Source organism: Candoia aspera, chromosome 10 (genome assembly GCF_035149785.1).
Source record: "Candoia aspera isolate rCanAsp1 chromosome 10, rCanAsp1.hap2, whole genome shotgun sequence".
NCBI lineage: Eukaryota > Metazoa > Chordata > Lepidosauria > Squamata > Boidae > Candoia > Candoia aspera.
In genome coordinates, this window is record NC_086162.1 from 17169755 (window position 1) to 17191506 (window position 21752).

General features: G+C 43.2%; 1 protein-coding gene across 3 annotated transcripts; it reads left to right on the forward strand.

The window, feature by feature from the left end:
* Window positions 1–15: 15 nt before the first annotated feature.
* Window positions 16–18805, forward strand: PROSER3 (proline and serine rich 3). Of its 3 annotated transcripts, XM_063312572.1 has the most exons (13): window positions 16–443; window positions 8325–8440; window positions 9397–9505; window positions 10046–10344; window positions 10543–10688; window positions 11567–11628; window positions 12445–12524; window positions 12999–13132; window positions 14163–14350; window positions 15120–15614; window positions 16131–16302; window positions 17207–17288; window positions 18318–18805. In XM_063312572.1, exons 2-13 carry the CDS (start codon window positions 8412–8414, stop codon window positions 18382–18384), a joined length of 1863 nt encoding a protein of 620 aa, XP_063168642.1. In that variant the 5' UTR covers window positions 16–443; window positions 8325–8411; the 3' UTR covers window positions 18385–18805. The 3 variants fall into 3 exon arrangements, with proteins under 3 accessions (XP_063168642.1, XP_063168643.1, XP_063168641.1); XM_063312573.1 differs by lacking the exon at window positions 8325–8440; XM_063312571.1 differs by lacking the exon at window positions 16–443 and having other exon boundaries at window positions 8107–8440.
* The last annotated feature ends 2947 nt before the right edge of the window (window positions 18806–21752 follow it).

Consider the following 21752-nt stretch of genomic DNA (forward strand, 5'->3'; position numbering starts at 1 on the left):
TGGGTGACCAGTTCATAGGATGCTGTTTGCAAAGAAATATGACCAACGATCACGCGCACCTCTTGCATTTTGTGGCCTTTGAACTCCACTGCTTGCCACGTTTTTTTTAACTACCCGATGAGGATGCACAGGTTGAATCTGGAATGCCCGTGTTGTTTTGCAGGACTGCTCAGCCTTGGGGTAAACATGCTTTATCTACTCCAGTATTTCCTTAGTAAACTCAAAAACTTTAAAAGGCTGGCCCAAAGCATGGCGGGATTTGTAGTTTGTACGCCAGGAGAGGTCTCCTTCCTTTGAGCCGGCGCACGGCACGCAATCCTTTCTGGGAATTGTAGTCCTGGAACCTGCTTTGTCATGGCCGGGGAAAGGGAGGCGCTGTTTACCCTGCATCCTCTGCGTGCAGGGGCCGCCTCTTTTCCTGTTGCTAGGCGACCGTAAGGGCGGTAAGTTTATCCCGGGGTGAGCGGGAAGAGCTTCGGGGGGCTGCCGAGAACGAGCGTTGTGGGGATCGGGTCTGGGGCGAGGAGGGCTGCGGAGTTACGCCCGACGGCGGTGCCGCCGCATCGAATCTGGAGTGGCCCGCAAACCCTTCCCCGGGCAAGAGGGACGACACCTCCTATCCCCATCCAGTGCAGGCGTGGGTGGCGTTGCCTGGGAGTGATGGGAGCTGCAGTCACGCTCGGGAAGGCGCCGGGTCGAGGGGAAAATAGGCAGGAGTAGTAGGTGTGTTCACCGCCTTGAGTTAACGTATAAAAAAAAAGGCGGGATAAAATCATCATTATCGTCCTGCCTCCCTAAGGTTGCATTGGGTTAGGCTTATCAGGGGAATAAACCCGTAATATTAATACTAATAATACTAATAATCCTGCCTCCCTAAGGTTGCGTTGGGTTAGGCTTATCCAGGGAATAAACCCCATTAAAGAGAGGTGAGGCTTGCTTCAGGGTTTGGCTGGACAAGAAGAGAGGGCTTCTCTATCTGCCTGCTGAAGGGGTGCCCGTTGGTGTTGGAATGCAGCTGGCACCATCTTAGCCTATTTGCAGGGCTGAGGATGCCCAAAGCACAGCCCCACAGTGGTGCCTCTCGATGGAAGCAAAACTCTCATGCCATGAGAGGAAAACAAATGTGACAGCTGATGACACCTGCAAACCAAGCTTTTAAACTTTAGTCGCTCACTGTGCCAAAAAGAACTTTTTTTAACAATACAGATTAAGGTCCAAGACAGTGGATAAGGACAATGACAAAAAATTCAGCTGAAGTCAAATGTGGTAGTGAAAGATTTAAGGCCATGATAGCTATGGGGAAAAGCTCTGTGGTGGCTGCCCCCCCCCCCCCACTTTCTTGGTGCTCTGAGCAGCTGCTTATTTTGTTTTATGGTTAATCCAGGGCTGCCTGCATGCCAGTGGTGCCAGTTGGCTGCCTGTGGTTGGGGACGGTGGGAGTTGTAACCTAATTCACCTGAAGTGTGTCTTGCTTCAGACTGTTCTGTCTCTTTAAAAAGTTCAGCTCTAATATTATATAGAATTCCATCCTTGGCCTCAGATGCTGCCTACACCTCTTAAGTGTTCACAAGTGTGATAGTAGATAGGACTACCTCCCTCTTTCTTTGCCCCTCTTAATTCTCTCTCTTTCTCTTTACTGTGAGCATTTTATTGGGTTTTGTGTCTCAGCCGGTGACAGTGTTTGGAAGCTAAGCAGGGTTGGAGCTGGCTAGTACATGGATGGGAAACCTTCAGGAAATACTAGTGCTGTAAATGGAGAGGTAGGGAAAACATCCTGGAGATAGCAACAGCTTCCATCTTGTTGCCACAGTATCTATATAGACTTGTCTAGGAAGTCCAACTTTCTTGTGCTTTTTGTAAAAGTTTCATCTGTAGACATAAGTATCTGATTTGTTTTAATACTGTGAAAACACTGATCTGTAATCTTTGCAGATAAAGTTGCTATAAAAGCAAGCTAAGCATTGGGTTTGTGGGTTTTTTGGTCAATCTTATCTCAAATTGGGACCTGCTGACCCCGACTCTAAAACTTGACTATCTGGGAGTGTTGCAAAACCTTGTTTAAACTAGTTGCTGGCCTGAAGAATTTAAAATTATGGTGTGTTTAGTGTTCTTTAACCTGCTCTGAATTTTAAAACTGATCAATATTAGCCAGCTGGGTGACTTTGAGCCAGTCACTCTCTCTCAGCCCAACTCACCGCACAGGGTTGTTGTAGAGAAAAGAGGAGGAGGAAGGAGTAATAGGTATGTTCCCCACCTTGAGTTATTTATAAAAATAATAAAGGTGAGATAGAAAATAAATAAAATATTAAAATAATTAATAGTGGTACATTGCATTACTTTTAACAACTTCCATATAAAGTTCTCTTTGTATTTGAAGTTTTGAATTCCTTATAGCCTCAGGGATTCTGAACTATATAGATTAAATTTGCAACAAGTTGATTTCTTTCAGGGTTGCTAACTCCTTTTTTTGGTAGCATTTGTTTATTTTGCTAGGTTTAGATACTGTTCTGATCATGACCAACTCTGAGCAGAATGTAATTGAGCAGGTTTCTTTCCCAGTTATCCAGAAATCATAAATTACTAGCATGGAGATGCAGTGATTAAAAAGGTTTCACTGGGTGATTTTTTTTAACTAAAACCCTGATATTAACATCCCAGGTCAAGTTATGTGATAAAGGAATCTAGGCCTGTTCCCTTCACCAGTGGTTGCTAGGGTTTCTGTATGTGAGAAGCATTCACACACACAAATAGTGCTGGGATTCGGTTGCTTTGGAGTTTAGCTTGGGCTAGTGGTGATACGAACTGGGCATCCAGTAGAAGGCCTGCTGATGTTATATGCATAATATATTATATTGCATCATTCCCATCATGGCTGAAATGCCATGCAATATGTGCATGTGATGTCTTGCCCTTTGCCTCCCCTTGCAGGTGCTCTGAAATCAAGTTGTGCTAATTACAGCTTGGTTTATATTCTCATGAGCCTGTATAGGACTACTGTCTTCAAGTCATCTTTTTGCATCAGTAGTTCACTTTCGCATTCAAAATAGCTGTCACTTGGACATTTAGTAATAATTCTGAACCTTTCTGGTCATTCGGCCTTTTAAAAGGTCAGGCAGATGAAGTTGAGCCTTGGATGAAGTTGAGCCTTGAGCCTTTCTGTTCTTAGTACAAATGGCTTTTTGGAGCCATCTTGGAAGTAGTCATATTATTCTGCTGTTAAACTAGAAGTGTTGTTTCTTTTCAGGCTATTTAACATATAAACGTATGCAGCCAAGAAGAGTAACTTTTGAGACCTTATTTGCTGGGCTGGGCTAAGGCACCCTTATGAATCCTTCTCATCGTTTCTGGAAATACGCAAATGCCTTTCTCGTGTCAATCTGTGGAGCTGCTTTAAATGAGCCTTGTGGATTTAGATCCTGTATGTTGTTCTACATAGCTGCTTTTGTATCTGCTGCATCATTGTTGCTAATGAGACTAGGATGGATACTTGGACTATAGTAAACAACTCCTGGGTTTTACTGAAATGGAAATCCAGCTTTCATGTCTTTGAAGCATCCAAGTAACCACTTGGCTTTTAAGTGGAGGAAAGCAGCATGGCATCATTTTCTTGATTAAGTTTTTCTGTAAAATTGAAAAATGCAAGCAGATTTGATGTTAGTCTCAAACTTAGTTGTCAAAGAGGTTTTTGATTCTGACTGCACTAAACTTTGGGGGTTTTTTTTGCAAATTATTTATCTTTATAAACATAATGGTTCCTCTTTCCCCAATTTTTTAACTTAATAAATTCGTATTACTGTTCAGTTGATCATAAGTTGTGCTTATATGTAAGAGCTAAAATACTTAAATACTCATAATACAACTATGGGTTGTTTCAGGAATATAACATGCTTAGGTAGTCTTCCCTAAATCTGCAAACAATTAATGTAACTGCTAGAAATGAAGTAAAAGGTAATGTCTGATTAAGAGAAACATAATGATCCTTACCTGTAAGAGAAGCAAGTTAGATATTACCTAGGTCTTGCATAAAGAGACAGTTGGGGAATTAATCTGGAAGATCTCCCATATGGTATCTAATAATAGGTGAAATATGATTGCTTTAAGGAAAAGATCAGTCTAGATTAGATTTTACACAATGAAGTGTTGAATTTAGCTACTGGCTTGAATAGTGCATGATGTACTGACATGTTTGTAAGTGCTTACCTAGAATGATCACACAAGAGAAGAAATCAGACAAAAGGTGGAATTTTTCTGTTCCATAAATGCTGATAATTGGAATTTCTGGTACCAAAAAGGAGAAGCCAAAAAACAGATAAGAAGACCATGTCAAGAGAAGGCTTGTTCTAGCCTGAGCAGGTGCCATGAAATGAACCACAAGCTATTAGTTTAACTCCCATCTGGACTGGAGAGTTTTTCTTCTTTGTGCCACCACATTAAAATGCAAAGCCAGTCTGCTTTGAGTGCCAAGCCACCGAGGCATTCTTTAGACCTGCCAACCTAAAGATACCACTTTGAAGCCAAGCATAAGAACATTGAGGCAGCCCAAACTCTTTGGCAACACATGACAAGTTTCAGGTTTTCCTACAATATTGGTGGTTGGGTGAAAATAATAGGTAGCTCTCAAGAAAATACAAGATAAGTTTGGGAAGGAGCTGAGGCTGCCATCTTTAGCCCATCAAGTCTGAGATAGCAATGCCAGTATTGCTTGTACAAATGATGGATTTTCTATTTCCATCTTCTAGAATTAGAGTGGCAGGTCAATGGCCTGTTTTTCGAAGAATGTGTAGTACTTACTGGCTCTGCTTTTTTCACACTTAAAAGCCTATGGGAATTCCTGCATTCATGCTGTGTTTAATATTGTACTTGCTTTTATTCTTCAGCTTTGGTGTGCAGCAGAACTGTGTAGATGCCCTTGTGCCTGGTTCATTCATCAGTGTTTGATCCAGACACTGCTGGTGGCAAGAGTTGGCACTAAACAAGAGCAGTGGCAGAAATGATCCAAGAAAATGTGTGTGTTTTATAGAGTGATCTCAGAGGAGTTTGTAGCTTGGGAATTGTGTAATTTCTGCTGTCTGTTTGGATGTTAATCTTGCTGAATTCACATGTCTGGCACATTTTTTAAAAATTGTACTGAGAATGTATTGGAAATGTGATTGCAGTTCTCCACAACACTTTAGGAGAAGAAATTTTGGAATTTGGAAGGACTTGAGTTCTGCTGTCCTCTAAGTTGGGAGAAAATGGGCAATGCCTTTGTCTAACAAGAACGGGGACCTAAAAAGAAGCAGCTTAATGCTTGCTTCTCCTCTGCTAAACATGCAGAGAGAAGGTAGAGATCAAATGCATTTGCTGGGCAGCCCTTTTACCCTTTCCTCCAAGACACTGTGTGAGGCAGGATGTGGCTTCAGAGGTGTAGATCGATCCAAGGATTGCTCCAGTCAGCATGACCTGGTTTCTCGAACAGCGGGCAGTCTCTACCGTCCCTAGGATCACAGGCTGCTGTAGTTAGAACTGGTGCATCAGACGCAAGAAACAGCCTGCTAATCAGTAATGTCAACTGCTGTGACAAGCCATCTAGTAGCAATTGCTGCATAAAGATTTGATAGGAAAGAGCTGGGTCTTGCTGGTAGTTGCTAGCTCCATTAGGAAGGGAATTCCTCTCTTCCATGTTGAGATCAGAGAACCTAAGGTCTCCTGTCGATATGCAAGATGGGTAACTAGGAACTGGCTTCTAGCATGCTACTGCCCAATTCCTTGCAGGAGGACTTCACTTTTGCAGTAGGCAAAACAAACTATTCCGCTGAGCCTTGGTGGGATTGTTTCCTCCCCTGATTCTGGGTAGTTCTCATCTTTCATGATTCTTGGGCCATATTAGGGACCCTGGCTAGCAAGGCAGTTGCTTGCATTACTCTGGCAAAACTGCTGTCTTCTCAGGCCAGCATCAGAGCTGAGTTAAGAAAATCACATTGGGATGCTAGACTAGGAACTGCGCCACCTTTGATCACTTGGAGTCATACAGTTTTCTCCAGAGCAAGGGATTCTGTGCTGTTTGTTGCATCATGCTGTTCATTGTGCCATGCTATAGTAGGGTCAGTGAATGAGATGCATTCACAGGAGAGGGGAAAAAAGGACAAAAACCTGTTGCCTTGGCAACTGCAAATGGGGGGGGGGCACTGGGAAGCTCCATGGAAATTTCCTTCCCAACTGCCCATGAGAATTAAGGTAGCTGCAAAGAATTCCTTGCTTGGAAGCCCAGCAAAGTTAGAAACTGGAAAGACTGTATAGCAGTAACACAGCTGATGGAAACAAGCTGGGATTCCAACAGTTTTGGAATTGTATTGGATTTCAAGTATGGGTTAAGTTAACTAGGAGATTCCTTTGAATGTGGATCTGTCTCTGGTCCAGCTGTGGTTCACCTGCATGCTGGATGTGACTCTCAATACTCATGTGCAGCTCCAGAGCCCTCTGGAGTGGGTATTTAACACCTTTTTGTGAGGCTGGGGGAGCTTGAAAGCAAAATGGGTACCTTATGCTTCCAACATGGCTTATGGCATATATTTCACCCCCTAAACCTCCTTCAAAATTATATTGTTTTTCACTATCATGTTGTCACTGGTTATGTCTCTGTGGCAAAGACCACAAGCTGATCTGGCCTGCAATAGGTTGCCTACCCCATCCAAGTCTGTATGAAGAATTCTAGGAGAACAAGCCCACCCCACTGTTCAGTAGCGTTCGCCATAGCTTAGACCAATGGAGGGCAACATTTGATGGGTGGGGCCTGCACTTAATGGTTTGAAGAGAACAAGGGCCATAGTAATTGAGGTTATCATGCAGGTAGAAAGGATGGGATGTCCTGGGTGGTGGTGTTTCCCCCCCCCCCTGCATTTTGGGCAGGGATTTTTTTTTTAAAGAAAACAGTTATAAGCTTCTTTCAAGCTTGTGATATAGTTTTCTATTTTCCATATCAAAATAACAGGCTAATGAATTGAGTAGTACTTTTGAAGGGGCACTGCGAGATATTGAGAAGGGATTGCGGGCTGCAGGTTGCTTCCCCACAACTATGGCCAGTTTGTGGGTCAATTTCTGGCCTTGTCAGTTGCTGAAAGCCTGAACAACTCCAAGTGGGGATTGACAATGTATATGGCTGTAGTAGGATATGACTTTTGTTTATTTATTTCACTTCTAGCCAACTGTATTCCATGCTGTTGATGATAAATAGTAACTTATTAACTGCTTTTATCAAGGTATGGTGCAGATGAGAATGATGTAGTAATTACAAAACTCCAATAAATTCAATAAAATTCAATCATGACCTAATAGTCAAGTCAATAAACAATTATTAACCATTGAGACAAACCAGATGCAGCTATACATATTGGGATTCAGGATGGCATTGGTGGGATTCCGAGGAAGCTTGTCATCAGGGCAAAGGACATACCAGGTTTCCATAATTTGAGCAAACTGCCGCATCGTTTGCTGCTTAGCAGATTCATAGCCTTGGGATATCTGTGCTGGCCTCATTTAAAGGTTTGTTTTGTCAGGATTGTTATTTCAGTATACAGTACATGGACTGCTTCTGTTCACTTAGCCCCCCCCCTTCCCCCAGTTTCTAGTGATCAAAGGATTTGTGTCTTGGGACTTTCTTTTACTGATTTCACATATTCTAAGTCTGTACTTTAAAAAGAGCTTGATGAATTAGCTGTCATGGCCAGGTTCACATATAATGCTAAGCCATAAACAAATCAGTCATGTTGAGGCTTCCTGTGATACATGAATTCATCTACTGTGCTTTACAATTTATTCAGGTTAGCTTTTAATCTGTCCATATGTATTTAAACTATGGGGTTGGGCCTGACAAACATTTTTTTTTTTGGTAACTTTCATTGTTGAGCAGAAACTCTTGGGGCCAAGAGGGTGGTTTGGAGTGAGCACTGAAAACAGAAACTTTCTAGTGGGCAAGCCTTGTCTTTTTTCCCCTTATGACACTGGTAAGAATCCTGCAGGAGAGACTGCTAGGCCTGGGGCAGCCTTGTTCCCGTAGAGGGGCACTTTTAAAAGTGCAGGATGAACCAGCAGTCAGTTGCCATGGTTGGCATCTTCAAAGAAATACATTTTTTAAAAAATGTGTTTAATTTCTTCTATAGTCAGTGGTCCTTAGCAGAACAAAAGGGGGCGCATCTCTGCATTAAGCATCTTCTTGATCATCATTATCAAAACCTAACCAAAGAGAAATGAAAATCCACAGAAGCCCAGGCTAGGCAAAGGAATTAAATTGTCTGATGCCAAAAGTATTTATTATTTACTGGATCCTTTTCTGTTTGTTTGTTCAGAGAACATGCTTCAGAAAACCTGACATCGTTTTCATGAGGAGAGCAGGCAAATATATTTCCGGCATGGTTTAAACTACCTCTCTGCAAATGCCTTGGTGGAAAACAATGGATCCTAGGTACAAGAGTGGGCGCCTGCTTTTTGCCATGGGAATACTGTGGCAAGAGATAGATGGAATGGACTTGATAAGTTTAGTTAGCTGCATCTAAGAAACAAGGTGGATACTATAATATGGTCTTCTCTGTAAGATCCAACTACACATTACACAGACTGAAGTGATAGAACTCTCGGTGTTCCAGAGGAATGTATTTTACATATTCCTGCTGTTAAAAATATCTGCATGTTGGAAACATCAAGGAGAAGACACCTCTAAATCTGTCTCTGTATGCTGTGTTGTTAAATGCATCAAGGACAGGAACAACCCAGAATATACCGCTTTCTTCGGTCAGCCTCATTTCCTGTACTGTGTAAAGTACAGATATAGATATGCCCGAGTTAACCAACAATCCATCTAATCCAGCCAGAACCCTATGAAAAGCAGGGCACAAATGTGCTTGCACCCACTCATTCAGCTTGCCCAGTGATTGTCACTGAGTGGTACACTATGATGTGATCACTGCCATTGACTGATTTATTTTTGGCAACTTTGTCTAGTCTCCTTGGGAGAGACTAAGTGTCTTTCTCCTTAGTTAGGAATTAACAATGGGAATTAGAGATTTGAATACTCTTAGAAATCTAAACAACAGTACGTAAACTCTGTGTATTTAACAACACAACCTAGGGAGGAAGGTTTAGAGACATCCTTCTGATGTTCCAGTTTCCTACAGTAGATGTGTATGTTTTTAACACTGTGGACCCTGTAAAATTCATTTGTCTGGTGCACCTGCAGTTCTACCATTTCAGTCTGTGCAATGTGTAGGTCAATCACACCAAAAAGTCCATATTATCATGTCCATACTACTCTTCTTTTTTCTCCTAGATGCAGAAAAGTTAAGTTTCCTTCACTCCCCAGTTGGTTGTGGTTAATGCTAAATGTAGAGGCCTGTCTAATTGGCATTCCTTGTTTACCCACAGTCTAGCTGTATTCTCCACTCTTGGGAGCCCCTTTTTGGAGGCATCCAGTTCACGAAGCCATTATCATCCCTCCCGGGCCCAGCTGTTGAGGCAGAAGCAGCAACAAATGGTGAGAAGAAGATGAGGTGATAAAGTCATGCCATGTGGTCTCTAAGGAAAGCAAATAGCAACAGAAAGCAGACTGTTCTTTTGGATCCCTGGTGATCCATCCTTATGGAATTGGATGACAGGAATGGGGAGTCTAACTTTTAGGAATGCAGATTTTTCTTCCTTTTTTCTCTTAGATCTGAATGCTGAAGCAGAAAAGCCATCTTACTGCAGGAGTTAGGCATTCAAAAATGCTGATGGGTATAGCCAAATCATTAGCCTCTGCCTGGGGAGAGCCAGTTTGAAATTAGCTCAGCCACGAAGCTCTTCTTGGGCTGGTCATCTAGGCTTCTTTCCAGAAGTGTAAGGATAAAGTAGATGTCTTAAACCATAAGGCTATGACTGACATTTCTAAAACCTTTATCTGCAGGAATTTGTGATGTATAAAGTCTCATGGGATGAACAGGACAAGGCAGTTGAGTTATGTTGAGTTTGGATCTCTGTGATGTCTGTGCCAAGGCATTGTTTTGGGATCATGTCTCCTTTATTTTTAACTACTTAGCTTCTGAGCCCATCTCGTCTGCAACGTAGGGATTGCTCTGTCCTTCCTGAGGAGGCAGAACCATTGAGTCCTTCGTACCTTCATTTACTGCCTGACTCTGGCTCCCAGGAGGGAGAGCCCCCTAAGTCAAACTCCACAAGCCCCTTCAATGAATCATGGCCCGCAACTGAACGCAGTTCTTCCTCCCTGACTCCAGAAGGAACAAAGGGTCTTTCAGCACAGCAGTCATCAGAGGCCAAGACCCTGGATGCACCAAAGCTCCCAGATTCTATCTCCGACAGTGAATCCATTATTGGCAAGTGAGTCCTGTTGTTAAGCGTCACTTTGAGATGACAGGTGAAGCTGAGCAGCAGCAATAACTGGGCTTAGTAGATGAACGTTTAGTGATGGCCTTGGTTGCTTTTCTATTGACCCACTTTCCTAAAAGTCCTGGTTTCAGGTTCACCTGAAGGCGATGATTGCCTACCGACTCAACTTCCTTTTCTTTCCTTTGGCAGGTATATTGAGCGGTTTCGCTACGGGAAGCCCACTGATCGTAAAGAGCGCTTGGCACCTAGAGGTGGTTCTGCTGAGTTCTGGTGGCTTAGCCACTCATTTCTCCCAGATGGAGAAAACTCCAAGAAGGAGGCATCGCTGTCTTCGGGTACTTAAATCCAGTAGAAGAATAGAGATCAGGCTGGCTTCATGCATTGTGCTAAGTCATGGTTTGTCTTAACCATGGTTTATTTGGTGCACACAAGACACTGAGCCTCAGTGAGTGGGTGGGTTCATATGCTTTGCTAAGCCAAAATAAACCACATTACAGTGTAACATGATGTGTGAACATAGTTGTGGTATACACACGGCTTTTGTCAGACTAAGGCAAAAGGCAAAGTTTGAGTTCTCTTGTGGAAATACGTAAAGCTGCCTTAGGCACAGGAATGATTGCAACAGATAGGGAGACTATCTATCTAGGGAGATTACATTTGAAGGTTTGTAGACATGGCTGTGGGCACAGAGCGGCATGTTACCCTTGGGCAACCTCTACTTGCCAGTTGCCAATCAGGAGACATGAAGTGTTATTAGCAGTTCTTAGCAGGTGTGGATAATGAACAGCCCTGTCAAGAGGACAACAAGTATAGCATTGCATTCATCCACTTTGCAACTATTGGGCATGTGGTGTAAGGTTTTTTAAAACAATAGTGAGGGGGTCCTGCGTGTGGCAGAGACTCGAATAACGTTCTTGGTTCCTAAATGTTCTGTGCATCCCTAGCCTTTCCTTCCAGTCGACAGGGGGTGGTCTGTTCACAGAGTTTTTGTAGACCTGCTGGAGAGGCATGCAGGTGATACTGTGGTTCAGAGAGAACCCTGCAGCCCCCTGGATGTACCTCCGATGCAGGTGCCGAGGACTTTCTAATCTACTGAAGCACCCTGTGATTTGCTTTTTCTTTTTGCATATAAAATATTTTGAAAAGTTGTTCCTTTCCAAAGACGATTGCTCTGTGTGAATCCTTCGCTTTTAATGAAGATGTCTCTTTGCAGATAACAGCCAAAGTGAAGTAAGATCATCTCTTTCCAGTTCCATCCTGACTCATTCTCCCTGGGTGAGTAACAAGATACTCTCCTAGACAAGGATCATTTCTACCCAAGAGGCAGAAAGTAATATGACTCTGCTGGTTTCTTTCTTTTCTGTTTTCCAGCTCATGGGTAATCTTGGGCCTAGAGAGTTGGGAAAACTGTATTTGACCTCAGAGGATTCCAATCCTTATCAGCCATAAAGCTCAGCCTACATGAATGACCTTGAGCTGGGGTGGTTTCTAAGCCCAGCCTCCTTCAAGGCTGGCTGTGAGAATCAAATGGGATCTGCCCATCTGTGTGACCCTGAGCTTCTTCAAGGGCAGTCATAATATAAATGCAATAGATACATTGGGAGGTCACCTGATCAAATGTGGTCGCACAGGTTTTGTCCCACTTGGAGCATTTGCTCTGCTCTGGGTAGAGAGAAATGTAAGACTTGTTACAGTGTTTCTCAGTTAATAGGTTTCCAGGGTTTGGTTCCCCCAGTCACTTCCTTGTCTTTTATCAAGGGCCTTCAGAAGTTCTGCATTTGCAGAGGAAGGAAATCTTGCTTTAAATGTTCACCTCTGTCCCAGGAGTTTTCTGTTACTGATGACCAGGTTGCCTTACCTCCTTTTTCCTTCTGCCTCTACCTTGCTTCTGCCTAGATGAGAGTTACTTTCCACGGTCACATCGCATTGCACTGACTTCTCCATCCTTTCCCCCCATAACTTGCATGTTTTGCATTGGTGTGCATTTCCAGGGGTGTTGGAAATTCCACTGTTGTCCCATTGGCAAAATCTTGGCATGCTTTCCCCCATAGAATTCTCCCTCTTTACACTTTTTTTGTATGCTCTTTGCAGGGAGAAATGCAAGCTGCTTCTGCACTTGATGCTGAGACAGTGAGCCTGCAGGAAAGAGCAGCTAGGCTCTTACGCAGAAGGTATTGGCCTGACTGATATTTTGCCCATCACCCAATAGACCAGCCTTTCTCAATCTTTTGATCCTGGAGGAACCCTGGAAATATTTTTCAGGACTTGGGGAACCACTGCACATTCAGGCTCAAATATAGGCCACAAGTTACAAAATTACTACATTTGTTTCATGGGTGGGCCTGTAGATATGCATTAACAGTGCCCTTAAACTAAAAATGAAGAAGGAAACTTTCCTCTTTAATGTGAAGTTGCCCGAATTTGAAATATTTTTTAAAATAAATCGTGATCTCCCAGGGAACCCCTAGTGACCTCTTGTGGAATCCGAGGGTGCCACGGAACCGTGGTGGAGAAACCCTGTAATAGACCAATGCCATTTCCCAGTTCTGCCCCTCTGCTTGGTGTCTCAGCCCACTGATTCCTTCTCCCCCAGTTGTACTTCTTTTCTAACAAGGTGCCTTTCCTTATCTATCTTCTGCTTACAGCACGTCACCACTGAGTAGCTCCAGGCCTGTAAGCTCTGAAGGGCTTGGTTCCACTTCTGCATCCACCATCACAAATAGTGCCACAGGCTTGCCTCAACATGCTCTACAACACCCTGCAGCACACCAGGCCAAGGGTAGGGCAAGACCTGTGGTCTAGAGCCATTTTTTCCACAGGGGTGGAAAAATGTAACATTTGGCCTGGGGGTTGTGAAGGAAACGGCTACTGCGAGTGGAAGGTTGATGGGAGAACCCATGTTCAGTCAGCAAAGGTGATAAATCAACATACGCTTATTTATAAAAATCATTCCAACCTTAGAGGGAAGAAATGCAGGACACAGATAAAAGGTGGGGAACTCGTGGCCTGGAAACATTTCATCTGAGAAGGACTTGAACGGGGTCATTGATAAGAAGCGGAACATGAATCAGCTTGCATGAAACAGCTGTTAGGAGGGCTGTTGCATTTCTGGGCTGCGTTAGAAGCAGCAAGATATCAGAGATCTCAGCAGGAAGTATTCTGCTCTACTTGGCACTGATGAGACTGCTCCTGGAGTTGTATCTGATTCTGGACTCCACCTTTCTAGGAGACATTGACAGGTTAGACAGAGTTCAGAAGAGGACAACAAAGATGATGCGAGGACTTGCTGACATGTCTGATAGGCTGAAGGGACCTGGCGTGTTCACTCTGAAGGGGAGGCGTGATAGCAGTGTTCAAATACATAAAGAGAAGTTGTAGGGGAGATGATCAAGAGTCATTTTCCATGTCTACAGAAACTAGGAGCAAAAATTAAGGGACATAAGTTGCAGCTCCCTAGATTTTGTTTAAATATAAGGAAAAACTTCGAATGGCAACATCTGCACAGCAGTGGAACAGTCTACCTATAGAGGCTGTGGGTTCTCCATCCCCAGGGGCTTCACAAAGAGGTGGACAGCCATCTCTCTTGCTTGGTTTCCCTGCACATTGGAGAGGGTTCGACGCAACGGTCTTATCGGCCCCTTCTAACTCTACAATTCTATGTGACCTTCATGCATAGTCCTTATAGCCTCTTTTTCCCAGTAGTTCCTTTGCAGTTATGACTTCAGAGCCATTTTATATTTTTACTTATTTATGTATCAAATTTATTCCCCACCCATCTCACCCATAACAATGTCTTTTTCGCTTTCCAGGTAGTTTAAGTATTATTCCTTACCATGTCACTCCAAGTTCTCTATCCCACTATTCAAAACCAGAAGATGACATCCTATTCCAGTGGCGCCTGCGGCGGAAGATGGAGGAAGCAAGCAAAGCCACTGCTGTGACGGCTGCTGAAGTTTGGAGGAGTCCATGCCTCCCAGCAGCCTGCGCGCCTGGCAAAGTAAGGATTTGAGGTGAACCAGTGGAGTAGGTCTAGATTTGGAGCTGAGATGATGCAATGAAGAGATGCTTTCTTTGTGGTGCTGTTTTATTCCACTGAACTGAATAAATGATTTTGAATTGATTGGTGCATAAGCATTTGCCAAAAAAATGCTTTTATGACATCTTCATAAAATGACTATTTCTGCAGAGCACGCACATCCATCCACATCCACGTACCATCTCCAGCCAGGAATGTTTCATTTTCATGAATGTTTCAGCAAGCAGCTTAGGTTATGTTCTAGCCGAAAGTCAGCAGCACAAAGGGGCCCTGTGTTGTATGTCAAGAAAATTGACAGGGCAAAATACAGAATGGCCCATTAAGGGAAAGAACATAGTGTTACGGCTCCTGGTAACACCATGGACTGCTTTCTTTCATTTTATGTAATTTCATGGCAGAAGAGGTATACAAGACATCTGCGTGTTTGATACAAAATTACAAACATTTCCAATTCACATTTTGAATAACGTATGCATTGGTGAAATGACTTCTACATAATGTTGTATGAGACAATGAAGATATATATTAGTCAAAATGGCTTACAGCAGTTATATCACCCTAGTATTTCACTTACTTTTGTAGTAAAACAACATCAATATGACATAGGAGACAACAGCTGTGCAGATGGATTCTTGGTTTATAATCCCAATAGGCAGGGGAAAGCTTCTCCAGTACATGTCAGGAACAGAAGCCCAAAAATGCTCTTAAATATTTCTATTGCTTCTTGCAGATGGAAAGAGAAGTTCTGAAGTCAATTGAGCCAACCCATTGGAGGATCAAAGACCAAAAAGCATTGTCACCATCTGAGCCCCAGCTAGATGTTAAACATACCCTGAGTCAATGCCATCCCTGCTCCTGTGCAGGCATTCCGAGGAATGGAATCACCTCTGGGCAGTGCATTGAAACCAGTGCGTTACTGGTCACTGGAGGCCCTGAATGCAGTGGTGAGCGAATTGTGAAAAAAACAACCCCACAAGAAGAAGATCATGTCCCTGATTACCTAGATGCGTCTCCCCCAAGACCTGCACAAAGCAGTGAGACTTTGGACCAAACAACTTCATGTCATGTTCAATGGGCAGCTCCATCTGATCAGGGAGTGCATTTGGAACCCAGAAGAAGACCAGGGCTATGCAGAGTCAAGCAGAACCAGGCAAAATCAATTACATACCCCAGAGAGTCATCACGCAGCCCCACCAAGCATTCAGTTCAACACGTATTGGCAGAGGTATAAGGCCTAATCTGTTAATCTGCCTGATTGTTATCACAGAACAGTGCACATTAAATAGGGCTGGGCCGTGCTTCAGATTTGAAAGATACTTTGGAATGTACAGCCATTTGTGCAGGGCTGTATATATTTCCCTAAAGCAACTGTGTCTTCCTGGGATCATCAGGAATGCCGACTGAAAAATGCTGAATTGTGAAGACCCCGTGTCATTTGATTTTTTTTTTATTTTTTTTTTGAGAACAATGATTTAAGATTATGTTCCAAGGAAAGGAGCTTTTGCCCTTCCTCTCCAGGCCTGTGGCCTTAAATTCATTAGATTGGCCACTGTATGACACAGAACAGCTGGCTCTTGGCCTGATCCAACAGAAATACTCTTATTTGTTTATCTTTTAAAGCAAGGCACAGGATTCATAAGGGCATTCAGCAGGTCAGCTCTCTAGCCTCTTCTGCATCTACTCCTACTGAGGTCTTTAGCAGGAAAAGTTTGAAGGGGCTTTCTTGTTCTCTCTTGTCCAGGTAGTTGCTGAAAGGCTTTTCTCCCCACCTGAATCTCCAGCTCTTCATCGGGACAAACCAAAGGGAAACTCAAGGACTTTGGGTCCAGAGGAGGCTATTGCAAAGAATGTTGCTGCTCCCTCCCACCCACAGCTCCTGAACATGGCTGCTCAACTACTGGAGCAGGCTGAAGGTAGAATCTTTGGGGACAGGACAGAGGCCTGAATTTCATGGAGAGGCTCAGCGCAGCAGCAATTTTGGGAAGGGGGATTACACTGCATTTTGCTGTGCATGTCTAAGTGCAAAGTTTTTCTTTCCACTTGGGGAGTTTTTCCATTAAGCTTGATGTGGACTGATTCTGATTCCTTTGTTGGTTGTCCCTGGGCATGGGGCTGGAGCGTGATCCCTCTGAGTGCTTCTCTTGAGCAAGGGATTAATTTAATTTGAACTCCACAACTTACGTCAGTAATACTTGGGAAGGAAATAAGGTTCTAGTTGGAGACAGGATGAAGAACACACCAGAGAGGTGGGATGCAAGCTTAAACTGTGTCAGGTGATCCAGCTGTAACATGTAAGTTTTATTTTACTTGCCCACTCTACATCTGACCCTAGGATTGGCTGGGTTGGCACAGCCCTGATCCAAATAGGAAGCCACCAAAAGCTCCCATCGATCTGGCTGGGTGCTGCTGCGTGGTTATTTTAATAGAAGCCCTTTCAGCATGTGCCATTCCTTTGCCACCCAGTCCAGATGGGAGTGCAGCCAAAGGCGCTGCTCAAGTTCAGTTAAGAAGAGACAAAAAGGTTTGTGAGATCTGGACAATAGAAGGGGGAAGGGGGGAGAATGAAGTCAAGAAGATGGCTGCAGTAGTTGAAGAGCTCCATGTTGTGCGGGGGGTGTTGAAGAGAAGGGACTGAGGAACTGGGCTTGAGGGAGATACTATATAAAATGGAGTCCTGGGAATAAAGATGTGGCCTGGCTTTAACAGGGAAAATGTTTGGTTTGGTTAGAGGAGGAATTTAACAGAGGTGGCTTGAGAAAACAAGAGGTGGTCAAGGAACGGAGCTGCTACTTTTTCTTTCTTTTTTCTTTTTTACAGACTCAGATGGCCTGGAGTTTGAGGACGACCCTCTGCTACAAGTGCTGAGAGGTCAGAGGGAATCATTGCGCAACCAGCTTCAGTAAGTATCCACCCTTCACAAAACGCTTGGACGCCCTCTCATTGGGATAGTGACTGCTCCAGAGTTGCTTCTGGCTGCCAAGGAGGGTTGTCTCGGGGCTGCCAATGGGGGATGGAGATTTTAAAAACAAATCCATCTTCCTTGACAGTGTTAAGAGGCCAGAGCAGATCAGGATACGGGTGTTCTGAGTATGATCTTCGGGATACTTTTCCTCTTTTCCCCATCTGGTTTTAGCATCGATTCCATAAAAGGTTTTGTTAGAAGTCACCTCTTACATGACTTAGGGGAGGTGCATTTGGGTCTTCCTCCACTCCCACTATTTTCCCAGCCAGCTGGGTTTGCTGAGGGAGATGGAAAGGCCAAGATTAGTCACTAAACTGAATCTGCTTCTCCTTAGTTTTATCACACAATGATCACTATTCACTCCTCTAAAGGACTTTTCTGGGTATAGACAGGAGAGTGCGTATTTAATACTGAAAAAGCCACAATGCACATCTTATAAGACTGAGGGCAGAATTCAGCTTGATCATTTTTGGTATTGCTTTTTAAGATTCAGGTCCCCAGGGCTCCTGTATAAAATGGAAAGCACGTGCTCAGTGCCAAAGTACCTAAAAATTCAGAGTTGGGCCAACCTATTTTTAAACTGCCCAGAGTCCCTCCAGTGGGAGGAGATGGACGGTGACAAATTTGATAAATAAATAAAATGTTCAATAAGTTTGGCATCTTGCTTGAACTGGAAAAGCAGAATGAATTGTGCAAAGCATGTGGAGCATGTAAACTTGTCTAATGTATATGTGTATCTTGCTTAGGCTTTGATGGGTTTTCTCTAGAATACAGAGTGGAAATGCTCATTGCTTTCTGGAGCGCGCAGTTGCATTGCTCCATGCTTTTCAACCGCAGTTCCAATCAAGAGCTGCTGGATTCTGCTGGCCATTGTTTTCCGCTGTTAACTCTGGTTTCATGTATTATGTTGCTCTGGTGCCCTCTGGCCCTCAAAGCTGTATGCATTTATGTCTCATTTTCTTGCAGAGCTGTGGATTTCCAGATCACTCAGCTGGAAAGTAACTCTTTTGATCAGAGAATCTCTCACCAATGACCACCTCCTGTGTTCTCTTTGCTGAACCTTGGGTGGTTTAAGGTCCCTCCCTCCTACTGGTACTAAGGCATTGCTTGAGTCCTGCATTATCAGGCACTTCAGGATGAATTCAGTCAAAGGGTTTTGAAGCTGCTTTTTATTTATTTTTATTAACTCTGGTGGTTTTCGATGTCTGCCTGTCCTTAGCAAGCCAGCATTTTCCTAGAAGATATCTGGGGCTGCAGGATAACCAAGCGATGATCTGTAGGGATGTCCCTACTGCATATTCAGTGTGTTGTTTCCATGGTTTCAGTGTATATTTCACATTGCATTTAAAATAAATGTATTTTTGGATCAAAACAAATTGTGATGATTTGCATTAAGACAGTATAATCTATCCAGAGCTTTGTGTCCAATGAAATAGGGATCAATGGAGTCCAAACTCATTTGTCTTAGAAAAAGGGCAATCAATATTTTCTTGTCCAAAGAACAAAGGGAACTTTTTTGGGGAAAAAAATATAATTTGTTTTGGAACAGAAAAGGCAGCTGAAAATCTCACCCTCCAACCCAAATAAAGTTTAGCTTCCTACTTTTCCCATTCTACCTTTTCAGTTGATAGTCCAAGGTGATTTACATCAAAATATTTTCAAAAATCCATAAAACCTCTCATGACACCTTTTAGCTAAAAAGTAAGATCTACAGGGAAACGAATATGAGATCGTAAACAGTACCAAAATTCAAACTGGAGAAGACACAGGAAAATAAACAAATGAACAAAATCTAAGAAGGAAAATAAATATAGGTTAGGTTCATCAGTCTGGAAAGGATGACCCACAGTTAGGCTTTTTTTTTAGTTACAGTGCTCATTATACTTCCCTGCCTAAGTTATTTATACATAAATAAATAGTTAACTGTCTTGAGCATTGAGGTGGGAAAAAAGTTCCAAAGTGCAGGTTCAAGCGCACAGTCAGATTCCTAGATTCTTTTGCAGCTACTGGTTTTCTGAACATACCCTACATAACAGCACATAAATTAACTTAAGCTGCATTCAAGTGTGAGTCTTTTTTTGCACTGCTTGTATTGTTTTTCTAGACTTTCTCCTGTTTTAGCTTACCCAACTGCCCACCCAGTGGCTTTTTCTTAAGTGTTTTATTGCAAAGAAACCTGCTTTAACTGGCTGGATCTCCATTTGGAGAAGTCGTATAAATTGTAACTATCTAGGACACCGAGCTTATTTGGGGTCCGTGGCTTCAATTGAAGAGACACAAGCCGGGATGGCCTAGATAGTGCCCATCTTGGAGACGGCTGCGTCAGGCAAAGAACAAGGTGCTTTTTATCACTTAGAACCATTTTATGTCACGGTGCTTTCTCAAGTCTTAATCTCTGTTCTTGGGTAAGAGTCCCTCTGGTCGGAGGAGATGGGCGGTGACAAATTTGATAGATAAATAAATAAGTGATGGTCGGTCTAAAAGAGTGATGTAACTGACCTTCCGAGCCTCTCTCATACTTCAGTAATTTAGTAACATTGGACTCTTGAAAATCTGATTGAGCTGGCAAATCCCTATCTGTAAGTTGTTACTCAAGGGGCGGCTGCGGGGACACTCTCCTTTCCATGCAGAGATCCACTAGGTGTTTGCATAGAGGTTAAGCCTTGTCTTTTTCTTGTGAATGAGACCAGCCATTGCAGTGGTGAGGAACACGATGCCGGTTGTGGGTTTTTTCAGACCCAGGTTTTCTTTGAGATTCCAGGGGTAGCAATTAATGTGGGTGGAAATGCTTTGCCGGTCTGTCTTTCAGAGTGGTGCCCTTCTTTGCCCCCCGGCTCCACCTTCTTTCTGATCAAAGTGGAAGTACTTCTTGATTGGTGTTGGAAGAGAATGGCAGTCTCTGATGTACATGTATGCACACATAACATACATGTACATGCACATGTACAGAGGTAAGTATACACAACTCTTCTGTGCAGTCAGAATAAGAATAGGCAGGGATGGCTCCAGTACTTCATTCCAAGTTTGCTCATGTATTTGCCTACTTCACCTATTTATTTGTTAGATTTATAGCCCAGTGTTCATTCAGGGACTCAAAGTAGAGTACATCACACACATGCTTCCCATTTTTCCCCATAGCAGCCTTGTGAAGTAACTTGGTTTGAGAGAGAGGAGCTGGCCCAATGTCCCCCAGGAACTTCCATGGCTGAGGAGGGAGCTGAACCTGAGTCTCCCCAGTACTGGAACAACACTTTTCACAGTTATGCCACACTGGAATTAACACATGCATGTATACCCTGGCTTTTCTCTTGAGTGCTCAAGGTGGCATCTCTTCATTTTATCCCCACGATAATTCTGTGATGTGGGCTGGGCTGAAGAGTGGCTATCAGCCTTATAAGGTAGACCTGATTAAGAGAACAATGCACACAGGTTAAGACTTTTTTTTACTGGAACAGCTCTAGTAACAGAATCTGGCAAGTCTGACTGTGCTTCCCCCTCCCTCACTTTATGTTCATGTGAACCAGGAGGTGGCCTGAGATGTTTTCTCTAGTTAATGTCTTGGAACGGGCACAGCCCCATTTGTCTGTTGCCTTGGTGGTGGCTCTTCCTCCTGTCCTTCAAGGCCATTCCAGATGCCCTCTACATCGGCTGACCAACACCACCCATTTGACTTTGTGTTCAAGTGGGGACTTGAACTTAGATCTCTTAATGCTCCTAGACTACATTGCCTTCCTGAAAAAGGATCCCTTCATTATCAAGTGGATACTGAAAAGGAGGGAAGAAGTGTCTTGCCTTTTTGTACGTGTGCAAATATTCAGGCTGCTCACATCACCTACAATGTGCCAAATATCAATTTATAGAATCTACTGCTACAGAATGAATTATAGACCAGGACCTTCAGAAAAGTAACATGTGGTTGCTGCTCTTGGTGGGAGTAAATCACAACATTGCTGGAAAAAGTTTGGTTTCTTATCATTGTCCTTTTGCAAATGAAGCACTTTGTAATTGGATGCAGAGAATCTGGAAAATAGCTTTGATAGGAGAAATTGATTGACCATATGAGAGCATTAAAAGAACCAGAGAGGCTGGATTCATTTTTCCAAACCTGGTTCCAATGCATTAGCTACAGGAACAAAGAGTCACTCATGTGTATCCCACAGATGCAATTCTGGAAGCGCAATTTTGATGTTCTAGAGAATATAAGTAATAGAGTAAATCAGATCTTCTGAGACAGCAAGAAACTGGCTCCTTGGGGTGGGGGTTGGAGGCATTTCCTAACAGGCTTGATGTTGTTAATTTTTTGGATATCTGCACTGAATGTAATGCTGAGATATGAATCAAGACTACTTTTTGTTGGAAAAAAAAGTCTAAGAGAAATTAATGTAGGAGAGAGAGATGAAT

Coding starts and splice junctions, on each gene's coding strand:
- PROSER3 (XM_063312572.1), top strand. CDS start 8,412: ATGCCTTGGTGGAAAACAATGGATCCTAG. Junction 9,506..10,045: donor GGCAGAAGCAGCAACAAATG/GTGAGAAGAAGA, acceptor TTAACTACTTAG/CTTCTGAGCCCATCTCGTCT. Junction 12,525..12,998: donor GCTAGGCTCTTACGCAGAAG/GTATTGGCCTGA, acceptor TTCTGCTTACAG/CACGTCACCACTGAGTAGCT.